This window comes from Salarias fasciatus, chromosome 6 (genome assembly GCF_902148845.1).
Source record: "Salarias fasciatus chromosome 6, fSalaFa1.1, whole genome shotgun sequence".
In the NCBI taxonomy this organism is placed as follows: Eukaryota; Metazoa; Chordata; class Actinopteri; order Blenniiformes; family Blenniidae; genus Salarias; species Salarias fasciatus.
The window spans coordinates 30,966,758-30,992,541 of record NC_043750.1 but is presented as its reverse complement, the minus strand read 5'-3'; the positions used below and the strand labels follow the sequence as shown (position 1 = coordinate 30,992,541).

General features: G+C 43.0%; 2 protein-coding genes across 10 annotated transcripts in view; one reads left to right on the top strand and one right to left on the bottom strand.

Moving 5' to 3' along the window:
• Window positions 1-9,713, top strand: part of neurl1aa (neuralized E3 ubiquitin protein ligase 1Aa) — a 48,909-nt gene extending 39,196 nt beyond the window's left edge. The window contains exons 5-6 of the mRNA XM_030095264.1: window positions 4,912-5,061; window positions 5,723-9,713. Of these exons, the coding sequence (XP_029951124.1) occupies window positions 4,912-5,061; window positions 5,723-5,964 (392 nt within the window). The 3' untranslated portion in view covers window positions 5,965-9,713. The remainder of the gene's footprint in view (window positions 1-4,911; window positions 5,062-5,722) is intronic.
• Window positions 9,714-16,020: 6,307 nt separating this feature from the next.
• Window positions 16,021-25,784, bottom strand: part of sh3pxd2aa (SH3 and PX domains 2Aa) — a 69,931-nt gene continuing 60,167 nt past the window's right edge. For 5 of the 9 annotated variants that reach the window (XM_030095259.1, XM_030095258.1, XM_030095256.1 and 2 more), the window contains 6 exons: window positions 24,259-24,376; window positions 23,383-23,801; window positions 23,286-23,300; window positions 22,427-22,476; window positions 21,400-21,519; window positions 16,021-19,777 (listed from right to left, as the gene is read on the bottom strand). In XM_030095259.1, the coding sequence (XP_029951119.1) occupies window positions 17,654-19,777; window positions 21,400-21,519; window positions 22,427-22,476; window positions 23,286-23,300; window positions 23,383-23,801; window positions 24,259-24,376 (2,846 nt within the window). In that variant the 3' untranslated portion in view covers window positions 16,021-17,653. The remainder of the gene's footprint in view (window positions 19,778-21,399; window positions 21,520-22,426; window positions 22,477-23,285; window positions 23,301-23,382; window positions 23,802-24,258; window positions 24,377-25,784) is intronic. The other 4 variants (XM_030095263.1, XM_030095255.1, XM_030095261.1 and 1 more) reach the window with 1 other exon arrangement.

The window sequence follows — 25,784 nt, the reverse complement described above, 5'->3', positions numbered from 1 at the left end:
TCCAGCTGCCTCCTCGTCGCTCCTCGTCTCCTCTTCTGTCGTCTCAGCTGCTCCTCTGTGGGATTTTCTTTTGGTTTCACTCTCCTTATTTATCCATTTTCATTTGGTGGAATATTACAGATATATAAACAACTTATAAGACTTCAATTTGAGATGATAATCAATGCGATTGAAAGCTTACTTCGCATTCAGACAATCAGACAGTGTGAGAATAGTGCTTTACCATGTGGCTCTGCTTTGGCAGCCAGTTAGTTGTTTTGAGGTTTGAGGGGATTCTTTCTGCTGGAGTTCGTCGTAGAGCTTCCGTCTCAGTCCTGATAAGTGAAATGCTTTTAGTTTAAGCACTGTAGCAGGGGATGTTGTTTTCCTGTACTACTCACCACACTGACAGTGAGCATTAGCATTAGCAAAGGGCCGAGTCTCTTTTGCCCAGTTCACTGACTTAGCATTAGCGTTAGCATAGCTGCTACTTCTATTTGTTTTGGTCAGTAATGTTTTAGCAGCAGCATCAGTGCTGGACGATATTTAAACCGGTTGATATTACCAGTAAAAATCAAACTCTGTCACCATTTCACCAAACTCCTGCTTACCTGAGACTTCATTCATTCACGCCACTAAGTTATTTCATTAGCGAATTAAAATAATTTGGGTTTTTTTTTTAGAAAAAAAATTTTTTTTAATTAGTTTTACCAAATGTGCGTAGCATATTAAAGGATTTCTTTTAAGTACAACCTCTTCATTTGTATCTGGAGAGACCATAAAAATCCCTGATGATCCTTTGAAACAGCACAGACGAACATTTCAGCTCATCTCTGGATTTTGACACCTGGACAGAACTACTAGATTCCAGTGAGGAGCTGGAAGCTTCAAAGTGAGAAAGATATGATTCATTTCACCGTCTTTCACACCTGAGCTGTTGATGATGACGCTGCTTTTATTTCATGTTGGTGTGAGAAGTCTGCAGAAACTCAGTCAAGTTCTGATGCATCCTTCTTTTTCATTTTAAAGCTACTTTGTGAATGCTCCTGGTCCTTATATACAATGGGGGAAATAAGTATTGAACGCATTAACTGTTTTGTCATTACATTTATTTCCAAAGATGCAATTCATGTGACATTTCTTCCAGACACTGGTATTAACTCAAATAATCCACACATGAAAAGAAATCACAACATTCAAATCCATAAATAGTGATTATGTGGAATTAGGTGCAATAACACAGGAAAAAAGTATTGAACACACCATGGGAAAGCTGTATAGTTTGTCAAGGAAAGGCACCATACCATCTCACACCTGAAAGTAACTAGTCTTTGTACTTCCTATAAGTGCAAACCAACATCAGCTGGGTTAGTGCTAATTGATGGCCCTATAAACAGGTTGTTTTTTCACCAAGTAGTCAAACAAGACACATCTCATGATGGGTAAAAGCAAGGAGCTCTCTCAAGACCTTCGCAGCCTGATTGTTGCTCAGCATCAGAATGGAACTGGTTACAGACTTATCTCAAAGAATCTGAGTATTCCAGTAAGCACCGTTGGGGCCATTATCCGCAAGTGGAAGAAGCATCACCTTATCATCAACAGGCTGCGCACAGGAGCTCCTCGCAAGATTTCTGACCAGGGAGTCAGAAAGATGGTCAGAAGAGTTCTCAAAGAGCCAAGGACCACCCGGAAAGCACTCCAGCAAGACATGGAGGCAGCAGGTACAAGTGTTACAGAGAAAACGATAGGCAATGCACTCCACCGCCATGGCCTCTATGGACGCTCAGCCCGCAAGACTCCGTTCCTCAAAAAAAGGCATGTTGAAGCTCGTCTAAAGTTTGCTAAACAGCATCTGGATAAGCCTGTGGAATACTGGGAGAATGTTGTCTGGTCAGATGAGACCAAAATTGAACTTTTTGCCTGTCATACTACACACCATGTTTGGAGGAGAAATGGCACTGCACATCACCCAAATAACACTATACCAACAGTGAAGTTTGGTGGTGGAAACATCATGGCATGGGGTTGTTTCTCATCTCGTGGTACTGGCAGACTTCATATAATTGAAGGAGCAATGAATGGAAACATCTATTGGCAAATTCTTGAGATGAACCTCCTGCCTTCCACCAGGATGATGAAGATGAGACGGGGCTGGACCTTTTAACAGGACAACGATCCGAAGCACACGGCAAAGTTGACTCTCGAATGGTTTAAAAAAAAGAAAATCAATGTGTTAGAATGGCCCAGTCAATCACCTGACTTAAATCCGATCGAACATTTGTGGAAAGAACTAAAGATAAGGGTTCACCAGAGGGCACCAAAGAATATTCAGGATTTGAAGACAATCTGTGAGGAGGAATGGGCAAAAATCACACCTGAGCAGTGTGGGCGATTAGTTCATACATACAACAAGCGTCTGGAAGCAGTCATTGCAAACAAAGGCTTCTCCACAAAGTATTAAACGAGTCTCAGATAGTGTGTTCAATACTTTTTTCCTGTGTTATTGCACTTAATTCCACATAATCACTATTTATGGATTTGAATGTTGTGATTTCTTTTTATGTGTGGATTATTTGAGTTAATACCAGTGTCTGGAAGAAATGTCACATGAATTGCATCTTTGGAAATAAATGTAATGACAAAACAGTTAATGCGTTCAATACTTATTTCCCCCATTGTATATGCATGCTGGCTCTCGGCTCCACACCTGATACTGAGATAAACAACTGTGGGATGTACGAGTGTGTCCTCCCTCCAAAACAGCTCCTTTGTCTCTTCAGATAATATCTCCAGCGCAGACAAAAAGAGACTATTAACATTTGATGCAGCGATGTAAGCCATGACCTTAAACTGCTATCTGCTGAGCTGCTTTCCTCTCATCCCATCCAAACACAGACAGTCTAAAAAAACCCAACAAAAACAGTGAAGCTTAAGTGCACATTTGTCCTGGTAGAACCTCAGAACAAGAGCTGCTCTGCAATTACACCGAGGGCCGTCCAGTTGAAGTGCCTCGTGTTTGAGGAAAGTGTTTCATCCAGGAAATGTTAATGGAAACTATATGCAGGGGCCTTCGTTTGTTTCTTCAAGTACAAGCAGACAGATTTTTCTTTTCATCTGACGACACAGGCGGACATTCGATACACTGTGACCGGCTTGGTTCACAGTCACACCTACTTTCTCTGCTGTGGTACACACACAGGAAGAAGTGCTTGAGCATCAGATTTTCATGGCGAAATGGGAAACGTCATGTTTCCATGACAGCATGAGGAGCGCTATGCCTTCCTGACCATACAGAGAGAGTCATGTTTCTATGACAACTGAGCATAACAAGGCCAGCGTCATGCTTCCATGATGTGGGGGATTTCATGTTTCCATGACGACATGATGACGTAGGAAGCATGATGTTTCTATGACAACATGAGGAGGGCTAAGTTTCCATGGTGACCTGACTACCGTCATGTTTCCACGACAACTGAGGCTAATGTGGGAAGCGTCATGTTTTAATGACAGCATGAGTAGCGTCATGTTTCCATGACGACATGAAGAGCACTATGTTTCCATGACAGCACAAGGACCATCATGCTTCTGTGTAGAGCGTCATGTTTCCATGACGATGCGAGGACTGCCGCGTTTCTGTGTGGAACATCATGTTTCCATGACGACACAAGGAGCATAATTTTTGTATGACGACCTGGACAGCAGCATCTTCACATGACAGCAAAGTGATGAGAATAAATGTATGACACTGTTTTGTTTAGGAATAAGACAGCTTTAGAACTGCATATTCAAATCACCGGTGCCTGTTTTCTTCATATAACACTTGCTGGAGGCTTGGGTGTGTGTTCGGTGTTCACGTCACTGGTTCCTCCGACTCCAGCCCCACCCAGCGCCCCGTCACATACCCCACATAGCTGGGAGTGTTTGGGGAAGGCGATCTCTGCGGAGCTGTGCAGGGACGGCAGCAGCGATGTGGCCACAAAGAGACACAGCTGTTCATAGTGGCTTTAATCCAGAGGAGCGTGGATCAGGACCGGGCACCACGAATCCTGCCCCAGCTGCCCCGCTGCCCCGAGGATTAACCGAGGGGGCCAGTGGCTCCACCGAGCGCTGTGTGATGGGATGAAGGATGAAACGTGACGAGGGTGGTGGCATCGATCAACCTTCAGGAGTATTCATGTCGGGAAACACAAAGTTCATGGAACTTTTAATGCAAAGACCTTTTTTTTTATCATTATTACTATTATTCATCAGCTGAAAATTGTCTTAAAAATTTTCCATTCCATTCCATGCACTTTTTACTTTAAATGTACTGTAAATGTAACTTCTTGCGTTGTGCAGCAAGCTTTTTGTAACAATCACGCCACTGTATGTTTTGCTGTGTCCATAAATATCCAGGAGCAGCCTTTCTACACCCCCCACCCACAATGCCTCCACCCTCCTGTTACATCACACTGCACATACAGTACAATATATGCTTGCATGCATTTGCACTTGTGGTGATCCCCCCCGGTATGTAAACAACAGAGATTCCTTCCCCCTCCGGAGTCACACTGAACAGATCCCGATATAGAGCCGCCAGGTCAGCATCTTTGAGGGAGTCTGTGGCTCAAGCCCCTCCCCTTTTTTGCCACATCAGCCAATGATGAGCACAACTGGTAACATTTCAGGTGCAGATCGATGGACAGGTTGTGAAGCGACATTACTGCACTGTCAACCATGCAGGATTAGAACAACCATCATCATCATCGTCTCTTCTGAAACTAAGAGCTTATGTGGGCTCCCATGTTCTCCATAATCTCCATATTCTCCTGGGATTTAGAAGTTTTATCGCTGAAAGTCGATGAGAGTTGAAACCTTTTGACCGGCATGTATTCAGCTGATATTTTGGCTACTCTTTCTGCCGGTCCTGTAACCTCCCGCGCTCTCCTGCAGGCTCCACCCATCTCGGGGACCCTCGGGCCACCTCCAGCCCCGGCTCGCCCTCCTCCTCCCCTCGCACCCCCAGCGCTCTGGGCAGCGGCAGCTCTGACCCGGTTCTGAATGGCGGCCTGTGCTCGGCGGCGTACTGCGGCTCGGCGGGAGGTGAGTGATGGGGGTGGGGTGGGGGGGGGCACTAACAGAGCACCTCCTGCAGCACTCAGGGACAATGGTGGCACTCTGCGGACCGTCGCCGCAGCTGCTCCAGACGTTATGTCACAACGAGGAGTTACGTAAAACCGTCCGTGGAGAAAATTGGACGACACAAAGAAACCGTCTCCAGACTGCGTGGTGGAGTTACAATGTCACTACTTCCTACCATTAGCAGCCTGGTCACTGTTACTTTGATGAAAGGGTTGAAGGGCTGCAGAGCTGCTGTCTCTCGCTTTCCACTTTACAGAACCCATGTTGAACATAGTCACAGAGCTGCCGTCTCTCACTGAGCCCACCGTCTTTAGCATTAGCCTAAGCTATTGCTAATATCCAGATTATACAGCATCTTCCTCCCTCTAGCATCCAGACGATGGAGCATCTTCCTTCACTAACTGATGTAACTTCAGCTAACATTTAGAAGTTTGCACTTTACAGAGAACTTGTTACTTGAGCCCCACTGTTTCCTGTTTCTTTTGTTCTGTCTTGATCTTCAGAAGACAACATCACCTGTCCATGAAACTGGAATTACTCTTTGAAGTCAGCTGATCCTGACCTTCAGGTACTTCATTTTATTTCCTCCCCATCAACACTTTCTTTTCTTGTTTGACTGCAGGAACGACTCCGAACTCCCCGATCAGCCTCCCAAAGTCGCCCACCTTTCCGTCGGGCCGCGGGCCGTGGTCGGACGAGTGCTCCATCTGCTACGAGAACGCGGTGGACACGGTGATCTACGCCTGCGGACACATGTGTCTGTGCTACACCTGCGGCGTCAAGCTCAAGAAGATGTCCAACGCCTGCTGTCCCATCTGCAGGAGGCAGATCAAAGACATTATCAAGACGTACCGCAGTACGTAAGGACGGAGACGGCGAAGCAGCTCTTTGACGGGTTGGAGCCGTGTCTTCGGATGGCGGACGCACCGTGAGTCCTGAATGTCTCAGATCATTTGCTCTCTTCAAAGAGGAGCCCGACGTCGACCTGAAGAAAGAGAAGCGCAGCGGGAAGTCAACTCAGAACGCCACAACTTGTGTCTGTGTGTTACTGAGAGCTGGAGACAGACACGCCAGGTTCTCCGTTATTGTCGTGGTGATTATCAGTGAGTGACGTGTTTAGAGACGCGAGGCGGTAGGATTGTAACACCTCTTGTACTCATGTAATCTTCTAATGTTCCTTTTCTGGTAGTTCTCTTGCGAAACGTTGGTGGTAGCTATGTTTTCGTGCTAGCTAGCTAGCTGCTTCGCCCTGCAGTGTGGTGTGTTGCACTGGAATCAGTAATCGTATTCTGAGAGACGCCCCTTCGCTGGAGAGCGAGACAGAGAGGAGCAAACCGTCCCTGTAACGCTTTTCTGTCCAGCTTAAAGCAGGTCAGAGACTTCAAAAGGAACATTTCAACAAAGCTTCGACACCAATAAAGGAAGTGGAGTGCGGACGGTGTATATGAACTTTGAGAAAACTTTAGAGGTTTATGGTATCACAGATTTTTTGTTTCCTTTGGTAATTTTTTTAGCAAGAACACATTAAAGATGCAGTATGTCAATTATAAGTAATGGAACTTCCGTGCAGTAGGTGGCAGTAGTGAGTCAGTGCAGTTTGTTTTCAGTAAAGTTGTGTTTTTTTCAGTCAGTATATGAGATTATTTTTCCCTTTCAAACTACAGGTCAGATGCAAATCTGGACCACTTGATGCTAGCTGTTAGCACGCTAACCTACAACAGGTTTTTTTTTTTCTTCATCTTTTCATTTGTGCTCTTTCTTTATTTTTTTTCTTCTTTATTTTAAATTCAAAATATTATGAACTGTAAATTTAAGATCTTGCATATTTAAACTGAAAAGTGTTACACAAACCAAAAAAATAAATAAATCAACACTCTTCGATGAAACAATCTCCAAAGCAGGTTCAGCAGCTCCGAAAGGAAACAGAAAGTCACAAATTCTTTAAAAAAAAAAAAAAAGAAAAAGAAAGAAAGTAATGTGGATACTCCTCAGGGCCGATTCTGTCTTTTTTTAGGAACTACACCCAAACTGGACCCACTGTGAGCCCTGAAAAACAGCTCCCAAACACACGGATTGTTGCCATTGTACCAGCCTTCTGCCTTAACACACACACGCACACACACACACACACACACACACACACACACACACACACACACACACGGATGTATCACTTCCTGTATTTTCTGATAAACCCATCACAAAATCACTCAGAGGAGAATAAAAAAAAAACAAGCACAAAAAGCTATTTTTGTACCAGAAAATCCAAATTTCGGGAATTTTTTCTCAGTGAAATTGTACAACAGTGTTTTTGTGGAAGGACTTTCACCAGCAGCGTCTTTTACACTGATCCGTTCAGGGGCAGAAGGTATTAAAAAAAAAAAAATCTATATAAAGGCTGACATTTCCAATCAGTTGTGTTCCTCCCACACCGTCATGAGTTCGAGATTTCAGTCCCTTCTCCATCCTGGACACAGAAGACGCCATAGCTGTGTCCTGAAGATGAACTGTCCTCCTCCTTTTTGTAGATAATCAACAAACGGGGCTCCACAACCTCTGCTGCTACGTCCACTCCTCCCACTCCGCTACTGCTTGAAGTGTTCGATCACATTTTGAATGTTAACTTATGTATTTAGAGAGAACAACAACAACAGTGAAAAAAAAAATCTTTATTTGTGTGCTTCACTGAGAAAAAAAAAAGTTTTTGTGTTTTTGAATTGATAATCATGCTTTTTTTTTCCTTTTTCTTTTTTTTGTGAAAAAAAATCCCTGAAAATACAAGTTTATGTTGTAGTTTTTGAATATTTGCAGTACACAATCAAATCAGGTGCAACTTTGAAAGTTTTTATTTACAATCCCTGAATGTCTTTTGTTTCTTTTGTAACTTGTGGTGTTAGGGAAACGTATTTATAGCTCTTCTCCTGATGTGGTCTGACAGCCGTCGCTGTACGGTGGAGAGAAATGTCACTTTATGAAGCTACTGATTGTAATCTAGTCAAAAATGTTCAGGCTGACGTTGCTCTCCGAGATCCACCAACGCCGTCTTTATATTGAGTTGACCAAATTCAAAAAATGTCATTTCTTTGTGTAAATGTTTAATTTTTATTATTATTATTTTTCCCAGAAATCACCTTTTTTTTTTTTTTTTTTTTGGACCACATCAGAAAACCTCCAGATTGTCTGAAGAGTTCGACTGTAAAATTGTTATATTTGTACATTTAAATGTTTTAAGTTTTTTTACATCTAGAATTCTCCTCAAATGTTACTGATCCTTCATCGTGGTGGTTTTCAAAGTGTGGGGCGAGACACCCTCTGTAAGTCAGAAAGCAACATGGCCGCTGCTCGCAAAGTTCAGACATTTCTTCATATTTTACATCATATTTAGAAAATACTGAGGCAGACCTGTTTGTAAAAGTTAATAATATAACACATTATTATATCATTAGTCTAGCATTATGATGCTATATGATGAGAACAACATGAAAACTGCTGTTTATACTAGCATGCTAACCTTCAGCAGCCATATTGAAAAACAAAAGTCACATTTCCCAACGTGAAGTAGGGCAGATTTTTAGTTTTTATCTCCAAAATTTGAAAAAAACTACTCAGAATCCTGAGTTCCCTGAACAACCAAGCTCAACATATTCCTTAGCTGGTTAGCTAACATAGCATTCCAGCTAGCACTCAAATATTAAAGGTACAACAAGTAAGAATTTTACTATAAAATTAGTTAAAATCATTCCCATTTTTTACCCGTCATTGAAGAAACATTCCCTTTAAACAATCTGGCGTCTCCATCAATAGAAGTCCTTTTAAAGTTTATTCTTTCAAAATGAGAGTTCCCAAATGGAACGTCTTCGGTGGGCGGGGCTAAACGTCCCTCTTCTGGGTTCCGGACCAATCAGATGTCAGTTCCCGAGGTTGTCAAAGAAGCAGCGCAGCAATCCGTATTTTCTGTCGGCCACCTGAACTGTCTGAACTGACTTAAAGTCTCCCAAAACTGGCGACCTGCTCGACGCTCTCCAGAGAGGAGGAGGGGAAGAACGTTATGTGACGTAATGTTAGTTATTGAAAGTTTAACGTATCATGACGTCATTATCTTCAACGCACCAAGTTGCGGTGTTCCCATTTGCTTGTTCAGAGTGTGAAGAAAAACATTCTCAAACTTCCAAAGCATTAAAAATGGAACCTCAAGTGACTATTCATGCTGCAACGTATGCTGGAAAATGTTGGCTTCCTCGAAGCTGTCCCAAGTTTGACACTGAAATTATGACCTCCTTTAAAACATTCAATCAACTATTCCAGAATCTATCTGTAATGCTCTACAACCATCATCGGTTAGCTAACACCAGACGTTTGAAAGCTCAGAATACTTCATATGGAACGACAACGCTGTGTTGGAAAATACAGGTTGGACTGTTCCAGCTACCACAGACTGGCTAATTCAGTAAGTTGTTCCTGCACTACAGAGTACAGACACAAAAGCTTTAAGCTTCAGTGTGTAATTCTAATCTTAAAGGAACAAGGCTTTGAGCTTTTCAGAATGTTCAAAAAAAAAAAAAAAAACCCTCAGAAATTCTGAGTAAAAGTTTCATGTTGAATCATAAAATTATCAAATGTTAATCTGATCTTGCGGAGCAGTCGTATCATAGCTCGGCATTCTGAGCATAGAATGACACAACATGGAAGCTAAAAGCTAACCACAATGGTCGCCTCCAGTAAAACCGTTCATGTTCCATGACAACAGTTCTGTCGTACGTCAGTGAAGTAGTCGAATAAATAAATAATTAAATCAACACGTTAATCACGTTGAAAAGTTACCCTCCCCAAGGATTTCCTGATCTGGGAATTCTTACTCAGCTTGGTGTTTTTGCTTACAAGCTAAAGCTCAGAGAAGCTAATTGCTCAGGCTTCCTGGGGTGTGTGTGGGTTGATAAAGTCTCCACGACGTCCTCCGACTCTTTGAAAACCTCCCAGCTAACAGCGCATCTGTCTGTCCTGATGTCTTTGCTCTGTTGGACCAGAAGCTCCTTCACACATCTCTCTTGTTTCTTTTATTTTCCTGGTTGTTCTTCAGTTGTCTGCTCGTGTCGGGACCAGCCTCGATAGGAGGCCGCAGGCTGTAGGAAAGACATTTAGACGAGTTCCGTTCCCCTAACTTCTTTCTCTTTCCTCTTTCTGTTTGTGAGTCGGATGATTGTGATTAATAAACTTTCCAGACGTGTTTGAACTGCTGTTGTCTGTTATATCCATAGTTTTAACAACAGATATCAACACTGAGTAGAAATTACAAACTCATCACATTGAAGCTGGAAATGTATTAGTGGAAATTTACACTAATATTCAGCAGTTTTATCTACCCACTCACGCTGAGCCTCAAAAATAAATTACTTTGATCTTATTCCTCATGTTTTATCAGTTCATAAATTGATATATAGACTTGTAATTCAATTGAATTGATGATTTTATCCATTTATTCATCAATTATATATTCTATACAATTATATTTCACTAGTATCTTTTAATTTGCTTACTTTTCACTAGTATAAAAATATGTATTTTGAATATGATGACTATATCACATAAAAATATAATTTTTCCAAAAAGATTTGATTAAATAATCATTTTCTTAGAAATATTTCTGATATTGAAGCAGATGAAAATGGATGGATGGATGGAAATATCACTTATTTATTTTATTACCACACTAAATCATCAAATCTTCATCATTGAAACTCTTTTATAAACTTTAAATTAAATAATAGTTTTACCATAATTTTTTTCCTTCTTTTGTTTTAAATACACACCTGCATTTCACATTCACACATCATTACAATTAGCATGTTGATACTATCTTCATTTATTATGGGCATTAGAAAAATTATGAAGACAATAATGATAATACATCATATATATATTCTCCATCAGGTCGTTTTAGTGGACGACTTCTTTTCTGAGCCCTCTCAGACAGATTCTGCTGCAGCAGTTCCATCTAGTGGAGACCTGTTGGTATTACAACTGCTTCACCATCAGGTGACACTGAGCAAGTTCAAATACATTGTGTTTCACCTTTAGGAGGATTTCACTCTCACACATATAATCACATCTACTCAAATTACTAATTAAATATGTATTTAATCTAGATCAGGGATGGGCAGCTGCCTCCGTTACAGCCCTCAAATTAATTTTTGAAAATGATTTAAAAAAAAAGATAGTGTCTTTTGCTGCACTGATTCAGTTGTAATGACATACTGTGGCCACGAGATGGCACCATGAAGGGAGACGCCCTTTTTTCCAGCAGCGTTCTCCACCAGTGAGGGAGAGAAAGACAGAGCCATGGAGAAGAACGAGGGAAATAAAAAGAAACTGACCGGGAAAACCGTCTTTCAGGTTAAATGGGAAGCAGAATATCTTTTTACAGAATTTAAAGGCAAACCTGTGTGCCTGGTCTGTTTAGAGACCGAATCTGCATTGAAAGATTTTAATTTCTGGAGAAAACAAAGCCTCCCTGCCATTCGCCTTTGAGATGGGTTGATTTGTATTGTAATATTGTATTGTATTGCAAAAGTGTAGTTTAAAAATTCACAGAATAAGTTCTGTAATTGCAATTAATATTATGTTTTTCTGTGCATTTCTCACCAAGTCATCTTAAAGACCCTCCAAAAAAAATTTCATTACTAAAAGCAATATCTTTGTGTTTTTTGTGTTATATGTGTATTTTTCTCAGATTGGTCATTCAATTCAAATTAGAATAGCTGGAGATAGAAATACAAATATATTTTAAATAAGTAACTATTTTAGGGTTTGTGAATGTACTCATAAATCTAACATCGTGGAATCTATTTTTGTTAATGGCATCTACTCCATTACTTTTACAGCCCTCAGGAATGAATGTGATTAAAAATAAATACTGAGATTTTAATTAAGTAGTAATTAACATGTAATGAGGAGGAAGAAGCGGTGGAGGAGGAAGATGAGGATGAGGAGTGTGTTGGTTCTGCATCTTCAACAAATGGAAGGAGAATCGGTTGTAAAACAACAAAGAGACATTTAATTTGTTTCTCTTGTGGGCAAAGTGAGATACAATGTAAACATGTACAAGATACAAAGAAAAGGCCTGAAAAGAAAAGAACTCAAGAGTTTTCAAGGGGAATGATGCACAAAACCCTCTTTCTCCACCGACCGGCTGACCGGCGGAGCAGCTTTCACCTCGAGGCCTGGTTCTGGTTCTGGTTCTGGTTCTATGGTTGATGTGCTGGTAACAGGTCGATCTGATCAGGTTCTACAGATCAAAAGCTCCATGGACTTGCTGCTTCTTGGAGGGGTGGGGGTGGGGGCAAACTCCACCTTTCCCCACCCAGCTGTCACTCCTGACCGCTTCATAAAGTCATTAAACAGAGAAACATGAGCGTGGAGGATGGAGGGCGGTGTTACCAAGAGTTCTGCATCACTGCGCAATAGACTGGAAAACATCACATTTTAATTATCATTACCGATCATTTACACCAATTTCCATTGATTTGGAAGTGTTTTGGGGAGCATTTCCGAAAAAAAAAAAAAAAAAATCTTTAATTATGTTGCACAAATGTTATTCAGCAAATTGTTGATTTCATTTCATCAAAGCAATGTTCATGCATGAACCAGAGGTGCACTATTTGGCAGTCTGCACCTTGTAAAAGATAAGAGATTTCACCGTGAACAAAGACGATTAAGACAGAATTTACTTCTGATGTGTGTCTTCAAGTTTAAAATATGTCAAAGAGAAAAGCACCTCATCTTTTAAAGTAGCTACGGAAACGTCACCATCTAATTATGCTGAACAAACTTTATTTCAATCATCTTCGTGAGCTGTTTAAAGAACATTTCAAGACAATTTTGCATAATCTTAAGCAAGGTTGAACACCTGCCAAATAATGCACCTCATCACTTTTAAAAAGCAAACAGCCTGAATGAACCTTAAAACTGGAAAAACATGAAATGTACACAGATTCCTTCCAGTGAAGCATGTGAGCAACATCATTTGACCCAAATGTGTCGAAAAGGGCATAAAATGAGAGGGTCCGTGATTTGACAGGAGTCTCAAAGATTTGCAAAACCTGCTCTTCGACCACCCGCCAGGAAACGCGTCCCTCTTTTAACTCACTGCAGAACATTAAAGAATTCACGCTTTTCATCCCAACGCAGTGAGGCTCATGAGGGTGCACTTTTTGGCAGCTGAGCAGAACTCTGCGTAACACCGGAGTCATGGTCGCAGCAGCAGCAGCTTCCTGATGCAGTCAGACTCAGCTGGGTCCATGAGGGGTCGCCAATCAAAGGGAGACTGAAAAGCGGCGCGGTGGTGCGGCGGGGCGCCCCGTTCCTCGACACAGCCGAGAGGTTCGACTCCCACCGGATCCTCAGACACTGACGAGGTTCCTCACTCTCCTCTCGCTCACATACAGATCCCTGAATCTCCTCTCTGAACGAGGCCTTCTCCAGTCAGGGGACAGCTCAGCTTTTTATTTATTTTAGAGAAAATACAGAATACAGCTGTAAAAACGTGTATTTTAGTTTAATAAATCCACCGGACCGGAGCTGTCTGGTGTCCCTCTGAGGGGCCTCGCCCCGCACTCTGAACCCCAAAGCTCTGAAAACATCCCGTCTGCTCTCACACACTTACACACTCAACCTTCTGATAGAAATTCTTCACCAAAACCAAACCTTTCCAATCCTTCCACAACTTCTCCAATCTCAAAGCACTAAAACACAAAACAAACTTTCTCATCTCATCGCTCTGCTTGTGGAGAATAAAGATCTCCTCCACTCACACAACCCAGTAGGCAGTTACTCTGAGTAACTAGGAATTAATAAACTCCTCCTCCAGGCCCCGCCCCCTCTGATAGGCCCCTCCCCCTCATCTGATCTCTCAGAATCCTTCAGTTGTTCAGTCTCCTCCCTGCATCCAGCTGTCACCTTCCTCCACCTGCAATAGCTCATCTCATGAACACACACACACACACACACACACACACACGCCATGTCGTCTGTATCGAGGAAGAGACGTTTCTTCACCCCGCCGCCACAGAAAGTTTATCTAATCTCCGCATAAAGATGTTTGTAACATTTTGCTTGTATTTTCAATCCGGATGAATTCTGAGGGGACATTTTGCATCCTGTCAAACTTCTCTTTTGCAGAATTGTTAGGAATCGGGCTCAAGTACTGAAGAGGGGAGTGAACGGTGAATCTTTAAACCTCCATGAGCGACTGCTGACAGCTGAGCTCAGACCGAACACAGGAAGCCAAAGGCCTCCACTCAATCTCCGGCCAAGTGGTCTCAGAGAGGAGAAAAGCAGCAAAAAATGAAGAAAAAAACACAAGAAATGATGAAAAACTTCCAATCAGGCACAAATGTGACAGCTCAGAGCGAGGACCCCCCCCCCCCTCCCCTCCTCCATGCCGCCCCCTGCGGGGGTCTCGGGTGGTCACATGGCTGCTTTGGTCCTCTGATTCCTGTTTCGTGGTGCATTCAGGGTCCATTTGAAACGTTGGCAGTTTTGTTTTTGACTGGTTACACCCCTCCTCCCCTCCCCCACCCCGCAGGCGTCAGGGCTTCTTCCTCTCGCTGATAAAAACCCATGAGTTGTTTTATTTTTTTTTTATTTTTCTCCGTATCTATTGCACAATTCCTCATAATCTGACAGGAAATAGAAAAGAAAGCATGAATAAAAAGATGCTACACAGATAAATGTTTCTGCTCTGAAGGTTCCCTTCAAACAACAAGCGATATGCAGCCATACAAATAATAATAATATTCATAATAATATGTGCTGGAGTCAAATGATAAAGTGATTCAACACATTTACATAATGCCATCGTCTTAAAAAAAAAATCAGGAATTATAGAAAAGTAAGTAAGATTTTTTTTTGGAGACATATTTTCAGGTATTAAAAAAAGAAGAAAATTAAAGAAGAATGCAAAAAAAGACTGCATTTGTAAAAGAAAAAAAAATCTCATTTGAATTTCATTCTCTAATTCATTTTTTTGCATAAATAAAATAGCTCAAAATTCTAATGTGGGGGGGATGGGGTCAATTTCTGTGATGTGATATGGCTTGAAAAAATGTTTAGAAATTACAAAATTAAAATGATTTAAATTAAAAAACATTTTTTTTATATTTTTCTTTCCGAGACAAGCCTTTAAAAAGCTTGAATCCTAAAAAAAAAAAAAGGAAGAGGAGCCTAATCAGTATATTGTCTTGAACTTCATGGAACATAGTTCCCCCCCATTGGAACTTTTTTTCTTGATAAATAAATTATGTTTTTTAACATTTCTGGAAGCTCTTTTGGATTCAGTTCAATTTATGCAGAAAACCTGTTGATTGTCAATTATATAAATAGTGACCTTCAATAAATAGGTGTTAATCAGGCATTATGTAAAGCACAATAAAGATGAAGGAAGTGTTGTGATTTGTTCAAGTTGCAGCACCCAGCATGGAGGAAAAATGTTTTGTTATTGCAAAAAAAATTGCCCAAAATTGTGCTACGGAAACAATTTTAGCTGCACTAAGATTGAGGAAAAAAAAAAGAAGAAGAAATGGAATCTGTACAGTTTGTAGAGCCTCACTGACCAGCAGTGCTTTTCCTATTGCACTGAGGTAAGAAGGAAGGTGGTGTAGTACCTCGAAGCCTCCACAAGAGGTCTCTGTTCGTCCAATTTTAACTACATAGAGTTTCTAAAAAGTAAAAAAATCCACTTCTCGTTTAAATTATTTAGAAATAAATAATGTGTGCTGAGTATTTACTGCATCTTTACATTAATGCACCATAAAAAAGACCATTTCAAAGTGCATTAATTCACAAAACAGAACCACTTCGTTCCTCATTATTGTCCATGTGTGATCACAAAGTAACAAAAACAAACCAAAAATAACACAAAATATGTCAGTTAAAATAGATAACTGCAATCAAGCAGGTACTGTACTTTGTTTAATACTATGATACTGTCCAGCAGAAACATAATGAACGCAGCTCATTAGAAAATGTATTTCAGCAGTCTTGAACATCAGCCGTTTGAATGTGAACAGTTTCAGCTCAGAGTTTCACATCTTGAAATTGAGAAAATCCCTTTTCTATTTCATTATTTATGGCTTAAATTCAGGTGGTTGCATTTGGATCGTTTTATCTAAACATTTTTGAAGAGGCTAAAGAAACTAAATTTTCTATTAACGCCCAAAACTGCATTGAAAAATCTAATATTATCATTCAACATAGATAAATTTGAGAAAAAGTGTCAAGTGCTTCCAGGACATGATAGAAAAAAATAATTTTAGGCATTTTGGTGAGAAAAAAAAAAGCACAACTGTCATAAATAAATTACAAAAAATGCCAATGATTTTTTTTCTCTCTTTGGTTTGATCACATTTTGGGCAAAAACTATACTATTCACCACATTTCCAGTAATCGCTGACGATGCAGCCGCTGTAGCGGTGTCATTATACGCATACAAAACAAAATATATACAAAATCAATTGTTCCTGGAGCTAAAAACACAGTAAACCTTTGTAAACTAATTCTTCTGAGGTGGTTTGGTGTTTGAGGAACTGGAATTGCTCCTCAGATTTTCCAAGAAACTAAAAATTTCTCTTCAATTCAAGTTTTACAGGTTGTTGTTTTTTTTTTAAATCGATTATAAAAATTCAAGCTCAGACAGTTACATCTGAGACTGAAGATGTGAACACTAACATATTGTTGGATCTAAGACAAAAGTGATGCGGGAGCTTCAACCTTCGCAATTTCTTGGCTGTTGGTGGAACTCAGACGTCACAAGAAAGCAGAAATAATTCTCTAAGAAGACTTGAACCAACACAAGAAGACGCTGCGACATGAACGATAAAGCGGTGAGACGGATTCAAACGTCCTCGGTCGGCTCGATCACTTGAAACTAAATGAACCTTGTGGTGACGAGAATCGGGGTTTCTTTGAGGGCGCTCGGCGGAGGAGCCCCCGGTGGTGGAGATGCTCTCGGTGGTGTTCGTAGGACTATGGCACTCTGAAGAGATTTGGTTGCTTTGATGTTTTTGCCATTCGCCGCTTCAGACCTCTGTTCAGGCGGTCGGATTCTAAAGGCACTTTGTCGGCCATCGTAGTCAGTGATGGGCAGGAATGAGCATCGCCGTTACCCTGCTCTGCTTCTGGATCACATAACGGAAACCTCTCTAAGAGGTCATATCGCTCCCATTCATATCGTCTCGTACCTAAAATACTCCGCAGAGTTTCTCGTGACCGATTCCACATTTCGGTCGCTCTTTCTCAGGCAAAATATTTCCAAATCTTTACACTGCTTTTTTTTTTTTTCGTATACATTTTAGTAAACCAGCACTAAAAGTGTCCCTCCTCCTCTGATTAAAACCTCTTTCTTTTTTACACACAGCCTTCTCATAATTGTACATTTTTCAAGGACATATTGCTTTCAGGAGATTGCAGGTAACATTCGTGAGGCGCGATGCCACTTAGGTCTTTGGACAAGTCGCCAAGAAAACGGGAGAAAAGGAAGGAGGAGGGAGCAGAGTTGGTTTCATTTTTTCCGCTCTAGGTAGTTGGATGGGACCCAGCCTTTGCGGGGTATCAGACTGTCCTGTACCTGGCAGTACCACCATCCGTTGGGGTTTCTCTCCAGCACCTCCAGACAGGTTCCCTCAGTGAAGCCCATCGTCTCCTCGTCGCCCCGGTAGTCGGCGATGGACACGTACACCTCCCGACCCAGGTTGTTGTGGATCAGTTGGTTCTTCTCGATGGGTTTGGGCCGGACCGTGGACACGGGGATGCCGTTGCGCTGGCCGACTCTGCTCAGGGCATCCTGGACGTTGCCCGTGCTGAAGGCGCTCCCCGAGGACCCCAGGCTGGAGCGCTCGGCGGGCCTCGTCTGACTCTCCACCACCACGTGAGGCCGCACGGTGCTGAAGGAGGCATTCCGGCGGACGCCCAGCGTAGCTGAACCAGAGCCGTAGTGGTCGCTCCTGCCAAGGGATTCGTTTCTCCTCAGGGATCCCGTCATGTAGTGCGTGTCCTTCGCTGGCTGTGTCGTGGTCACAAACACGGACTGAGGCCTCACTGCCACCTGGCGCACCCCGTTCCTCATCCGGACCCCTCCGTTAACTATCCCGGACGGTTTGGTGAAGCCACCGGGAGGCTTGGAGGGAATGGGTGGCGAGTTCCTCCTCAGACTCTGGTGCTGCTGGGACAGGCCCTGGATGTTGATGTTGTTCAGGGTCAACACGTGCTGCTCGTTCTTCTCCAGGCTGTTGGATTTACTCCCACCACTTCCATGTCCATCTGATTCCAACCCACCTATGTCAGCCACCTGCCGAACGGGTTCCAGATAGTATGACGGTGCCCAGCCTTCCTCTGAGCCGTATCGGATGTACCACCAACCACTTTCCTGTTTCTCAAGAACCTCCACCTCCACTCCAACTGGGAAACTGATCTCTGAGTCCTGGACCTTCTTATAGGTGTCCAGAGCACGGTAAAAAATTGGACCTTCCACGTCAGAGTCACCACGGCTTCCTTTCGAGTAGACAGAAGACAGATCTGAGGTACTGCGCGAGCACATGGAGTCTTCTGAGGAGATAATGGAGCCTGTTTCAGAGTCGTCACCACGAGACGGTTTCAAGCTGTGACGGTACTGACTAGTAGGCCTCAGCTGCCTTCTCAGAGAGGTGATGTCTGTCCTCTCTGGACTCTGTGGCTCTGATTTGGTCAGAAGTGGCTTGGGTCTGACAGAAGGCTTCGGCCTGGTGGAGGGACTCTGCCCAATTCTTTGCTCTACATCACGGTTGAAGGCATTGACTTTTTTGGGGCCCCTGGTCAGCTCGTCGGACGAGGAGTGGGGGCTGTTCTCCTGTGATCGGAGGCTGATATCTATATGGCGGCCCAGTGTCTGGCTTCTCCTGGTCATCTCCGGGGTCATGGTTTTCATGGGTCTACCAGGGAATGGTGAGGAACCGGAGGGTTTTCGTGGGACTGTAGAAGAGTGGTAACTCCTTGGAGAGTTGGGTTCACTGGAACCTTTAGCAAGGGCCGTTTCAAGGCCGCCGCTGGGCCTGAAACCGTCATTCTCGTAGATGCACTCCTCTTTGGTGATCTCCTCCACAGACCTGTAGGATGTCCGTCGATGTGCAAACACAGGAGAGGCCTTGCAGACTGGGGGGGACACCTTGCAGACCGGGGGGGACACCTTGCAGACCGGGGGGGACACTTTGCAGACCGGAGGGGACACCTTGCAGACCGGAGGAGGGGCCTTACAGACTGGAGGGGAGCCTTTGCTGGAAGGAGGAGAGCTGCGATACTTGTCCGCCACCACGCTGCTGTGCTTCACCTCCAGGGATCGCTCCTCCTTCAGGGAGTCAGTGTCAGACTCACCTTCGCACCCCACTGCCGGGACGTCATATTCGGGCTCCTCGTACACGGGCCTGCTGGGCGGCTCTGTAGGTTTGGAGGCAGAGTTGGCTTGAGGGGGGGCCTCCTCCGAGTCTTGCTTCTTGACAGGCGGTGCTGGGGGCGGAACTTTAGGGCGGGTCAGCGTGCTGCTCCGACGGCTGAGGTTGGGCTTTTTACGCTTGTCGATGTAAGAACAGGGGGCCCAGCCCTCCATCTCCCCGATCTGCACATACCACCACCCTCCAGGGTTCTTCTCGATCACCTACACAACAGGGAGAACATGTTTATCTTTTTTAGTTTTTTTTTTTTTTAACCATTCTTTACAGATATATTTTATTTCTGCCGTTAAACTTTGGCGCAAACTCTAAATTTCACTCTGAAATCAGCATCAGACATGCTGCATCAGGCACCAGTCTCATTTTACTATTTGGATGCTGCTTTGGTAGAATCAGATTTAAAGAAGTCAATGAGAACAAAGACATAAGGTTATGCAGTCTGAGCATTCGATTTAACATTATTGTACAACCAAGGTAACCCAAAACATACTGCAAAAACAAGCAACATACGGGAAAAAAAGATGAAAAAAACAGTCATTGATTTATTTTATATGTTTATTTTTTTATTTAAATTTAAAGCAACACTAAGGAACTTTCAGTTTTCGTTGATTTTGGCGGTGCCAGTGGACAAAAGCGGTAGTGTTTTGTCTGAAGGAATACTACAGTTCCCATGAGGCCTAGCGCGTGGCGTGGTAAAATGCTGCTCCCGGTGGGCATGCTGTCGGACTGAACTCGCCTACATTTGTTTCCAGTGGCTGTGTGAAGGATGGATAGCGACGAGGTAATGAATCTAATGGTGGCTAAACAATGTTATATCATGATGTGACGCATGCCATAAAGCAGTCCGCACATTTGGAGTTTTTTAGCGTGCAGGGTTCCTACCACCCTCCTCACAGCTGCTTAGTCCAAGTGAAAGCAATACTGACGCCCTCAGCCCGTGACAGAGGGGTCATTCAACTAGCTGTAAGTCGATGTGTCATCACAAAATATATTAAAATGTTTTATTAAGGTTGAAAAGTTCCTTAGTGTCGGTTTAAGGTTCAGAAAATATTTACAATGTCATTTAATCAGGTATTAGCATGGAGTATATTTTAAAATAATATGATAGATGATGAGATAATTTATATAATTATTTAGATGATTGAGAAATATTTAATGAAATGAAATATATGTATCTTTAATACGTTTTCTGTCTAGTTTTTATTTGTCTCATTTTCATATTTTGTCTCATTAAATATTCTTATTCCCTCTGATAACTACAATTTAATTCAGATTCCTGCTCCACTTTACTTTGATCAGTTCATTATTTCATCCTTTTTATTTTGTCGTTAATTTTTTTCTTTAAGTTTTTAATAGTCTCATCCTGTATTTCAAGATTTGTCTTTGTTTTATCTTTTAACTGAATCAAGCCTTCTGTAAGATTTTTGAATCTAGAAATAAAGTTTGAACATCTGAATATCTTACATTATATTAACCAGTTTTTGGGAGTTTGTTGTGAGAGAGCAGGACTGCACAGTCAACTATTATAGTGTAATATGCGACATGTGAGACAGAAAGAGGAATAACAAGGAGATAAAGTAAGAAATGGAGACAAAATATCTAGAAATCAGGTATAAAGCCGAAAGAAAGAGATTTTTAAAGGTGGTGTTGCATCTTTCAGCGGAGAAGAGAATGAACATTGTTTCCATTTGCAAACTCAGCAGAACCTGCGGTTATCTCCATCTCGTCACAGAGCCGCTGAAATCTGCCTACATCATCACATCGAGACACAAATCTCAAGGTCGCATCTACAACGCCTCACACTTCCCAGCGCGGCTCGCTCTCTTACATCAGCCTTTTGTCCTCCGCGAAAACTGATGCCGTCAGAGATGGAGGACTGGAAGTCTGCGATGGTGTAGTACTCTGCTTCCACAGCAGGGGGCTCCGGTGGTTTAGGTAACTGGAAACCCTGCAAACGGGGGAAAAAAAAGAGAGAGGAAGGAGGGGAGATGTGAGAGGCTGACACATCAGGAGCAGTCACACTGTCTGAATCATCAGAGAGGGAGGAGACGTTTCAGATGTGATGCATGTTAAATCACGCCGCTGGATAATTCATGTCATCATCTATAACACATTCTCTGAGTAAAAAAAACTGAATGAATGTTTACGCTGTTATCACATTTTGACAGTTTTATCTGTCTGAGCTTCAATCCTCCATCAGTCCGGTCACATCATTCAGAAACTCTTAGAGTTCCTCTGCTTTCTTCGAAACTGGTTTCACGAAAAAGAGAATTCAGGAGCAAAGGAATCCTGCCCTGGTTCTAGAATGTCTCAGAATTCCAGCATCTATCTGAACGTTACAATCTGCCATGGTGCTGGAATATGACAGAGTTTTGATTCTCATAACGTGTCCGAGTTCTAGAAGATATATCTAGAAGAGTTTGACAATGTTACCAACTGTTTAAACTTTGTCAAGTTCAACAACACATTAGATTCTGTCAGAATCACACAAACTTGTTAGAATGTGAGAGTCCTAGAATAGGTGAGTTCCAGAATGTGTGAGTTTTAGAATGTGTGAGAGTACTAGAATGTTTGAGTACTACAATGTGTGTGTGTGTGTTCTACAATCCATTATAGTTGCAAAATATTGAAGAGTTTTATAAGAAGTCAGAGTTGAAGAAAGTTCCAAAGCTGTAAAATGTGTCAGTTTTAGATTCGGTCATAATCACACAGCCTCTGACTCCTTCACGTCACATCTCAGCTCTGGAACATGCCAGTTTTCTAGAATGTGTCAGATTTTTAGAATGTCCCAGGACATGTTGTCCAACACGGAACAGCTTTAGAATGAATCATAGAATGAGAGGATTTCAGCTTACCAGGTTGGTGTCTCTTCTCGGAGGAGGTTTCTGCCGCAGGTTCGGAGATCCTGGCAAACAAAACAAAAGTTTCACTGACTGCAGGATTGACGTGGAAACAATAACAGCTTAAATTCATGATTAGTTTTTCAGAAAAAAAGCTTATGATGAATTAGAGTCAGAATACAAAGCTCCAAATGAAATATGATGCAGGTTTCAAGACAATCGAACAAATTAAATTTCATGATAGTCAACAAAAGCGATGAGAATCAAACACTGTGAGTGTCTGATTACAGTTAATTCTTTCAAACATAGTGGTTGGCTTCTTTACCAGTTAGTGTAGATAAAAAGTTATGAGTCACTCGGTGTATTATTGCGTTGTTAGCGTTAGCATTAGCTGGGTTGCCGACACTGTGATGGATATACTCATTTGGTCTGACGTTACATCAGATGATCTATAATCTGAATGTCAGCACATCTTGAAAGAAACTCATTTATGAACTAATGCTGCAACAACTAATGTTACTATATTGTAGATTACTTCAGGATGGAGAGGATTACTTATTTCAGTAAGCAGTAGGTTAGTGACAGATTAACTATTGAAACAACAGTTTTGGTTTATCTTAAAGCTCGCAGTCTAACTACTGACTGTGGATACATGCTAATGCTAATGCTAACCATAGTGACACATCTCATGCTGCTGTCAGATCATGCTAACGCTAAAGCTAACAGCAGAAGGTGGGGGGGGGGAATTAGATGTTTAGGATGACTTTTGTTCACTCAATCATTTTGAGGCACAACATGAGCAAAGCACCACCCGTGGGGTTAGTGCGACGTAGAATTAGCTAACAGATTCCAGTTACTCCGGGTGAAAGCTTACCGATCACATCAAAGCCTGAACAGAGGAAAGAAGAGAGCTGAGTGTGCCATCCAAACTGTCTGACTCTTTGAATCTTGGGAGGAGCGGACGCACTCACCCATCTCCACCCTGTGAGGAGCCACTCGGGCCACGGCGGGCGACCCCGGCTCGCCCCGGGCCTTGCTCTCGCTCAGCGCCGCGCTGGCCGCCGCGATGCCCGGACACGGGCTGTTGGTGTCCCGGCCCGCGCTGAGCCGCCGGCCCGTCTCGGCGTTGATCTCGGAGTTGTAGGGCATGGGCAGGCTGATCTCGCTCTTGGAGATGTGGCGCTCGGGCGTGCTGCCGCCGCCGCCGCTACCCCCGCCCTCGCCGTCCGTCTGGATGTCCTTTTCGCTCACGGACTTCTTCTGCAGCAGGTTGCTGATCTCCATGATGTTGCCGATGATCTCCACTGGGCCGGTCTTCTTCCGGGGGGAGAAGTCATCTTTGACCTTCTTCAGGTACGAGGCCGGAGCCCAGCCCTCTTTCCCCAGATACCTGAGGGTGCAACACACCGGCGACACGTCACCACGGTTTGTTACTGACCTAAACCTAGGGTTTGTTGAAGACTTAAACATTTTAACTGTGTTAATCTCAGCAGCCAAACGCAGGTAAACACATTACATAACAGAAGAGAAGCTGCTCCAACACGTGACGAGCTAAATGAGTCTTTTTTGTCCGACTCATCGCCCTCCAGATGTGGATTTTTGTGCCGGGAGGAGGAGCGACGGCTCCGTTTCATCTCCTCTCATGACTCCGACTGCGACCACAAGGAGTCCCAGTGACTGAGGAGCTCTTTGTGAGGCAGCGTGAATGAACAAAGACCCGCCTGCTGAGAGCAGTGTGACTCACACCGACATCTGGAGGATTATTTTCTGCTCCGAAATGACTCGCAGTGACTGTCAAGCAGGGAAGGAGAGAGATCTGGACTGATATCTGAGTGTGTGAGGCCCACCTGATGAACCACCAGCCCTCCAGGTTCTTCTGGATGACCTCCACGGTGACCCCCTTCTCGAAGCTCACCTCGTCTTTCCCCTGGCTGCTGTACGGCTGGATGGTCACGTACTTCTCCTCTGCAAAGAGCACAAACTCACAGAGTGAGCCAGACCTGAGCGGCGGACGGCCTCTCCGCCGCCGTGCGCTCTCCGTCTTCCCACCGGGGGTTTTCTGAGGGGAAAAAATGTCCAGCGTGACCTACTTAAAATGTGAACGCTCTATCCGAACCAACACAAACAAAGGGCTCCCTCTACCGGAGCGGCTCGGTCTCGTCCCTACAGGACCCCCAGTGGCCTCGTCGGGACCGCCGCCGCTCTCTCACGCTCTGCGAGCCTCACAGGACCCTGCGGGGAGGGAAGACGAGGACTGACTGAGGTCAGAGCAGGATTCAAACTGCGGCGGCGGACTGGAGGGAAACCCGGAGATTCAAGCGAACAAAGACAGATGCTCACTTTGATTCGTGTTCACACACATACACACATTATAATTTATAGTTTTTTTTTTTTTTTACTTTCATATGTAACTGGCAGGCTCACGTTAAAGGGATACTTCAACATTTTGAGAAATTGGCCCATTTAGCGCAATTCCTTAGTCGTTTCGAACAGCATACTTACTTTTTTTTGTGAGGGCGAGCTATTGTTTATTCAGAGGTGAGTCGGGGAAGGTTTTCGGGATGGACACAATGGAAGTGAATGGTATTTTTGTTCCCCCTCGTCAAACTCATCAAATGCACAATCCAACAACCCCAAAACACTTTGGTGGACACGTTATAATCTGCACATTCACGACGCTGTGGAACACCAACAAATAATATTGTAGCGTTACGACACTGAAGCAAATACTGGGAACTACTTTTTCTTTTGAAATCACTCCGTCCAGACGCCATGTTTAGTAAGTAGTTCCGTCTTAGCAATCTTCGCATAAACAACTCAATCTTGTAATTTTGCATTAATATTTCACAGCGTAGTGAATGTGTCGATTATAACGTGTCCACCAAAGTGTTTTGGGGTTGTTGGATTTTGTATTTGATGAGTTTGACGAGGGGGAACAAAAATACCGTTCACCTCCACTGTGTCCGTCCCGAAAACCTTCCCCGACTCACCTCTGAATAAACAACAGCTCGCCCTCACAAAAAAAGTAAGTATGCTGTTCGAAACGACTAAGGAATTGCGCTAAATGGGCCAATTTGCCAAAATGTTGAAGTATCCCTTTAATCATCCTGACAGTGATCTGTGGTTGTTTATTCCATATATACATCCATTTGTGTATCCATGCATCCACCTATCCATCTGTCCACCCATAATTAATCATTCATTATTATCCATCCATCCATCCAATATCCACCCATTCATCCATCTACCAAAAATCTAAACTGAATACTGAATGTTCCACAGTTTCACTCCCTGTAAGAGAATCTGTCCTCAGAAGACTAAAGGAAACCAGATTATTAAAGTAAATACCAGTGTGTGTGTGTGTGTGTGTGTG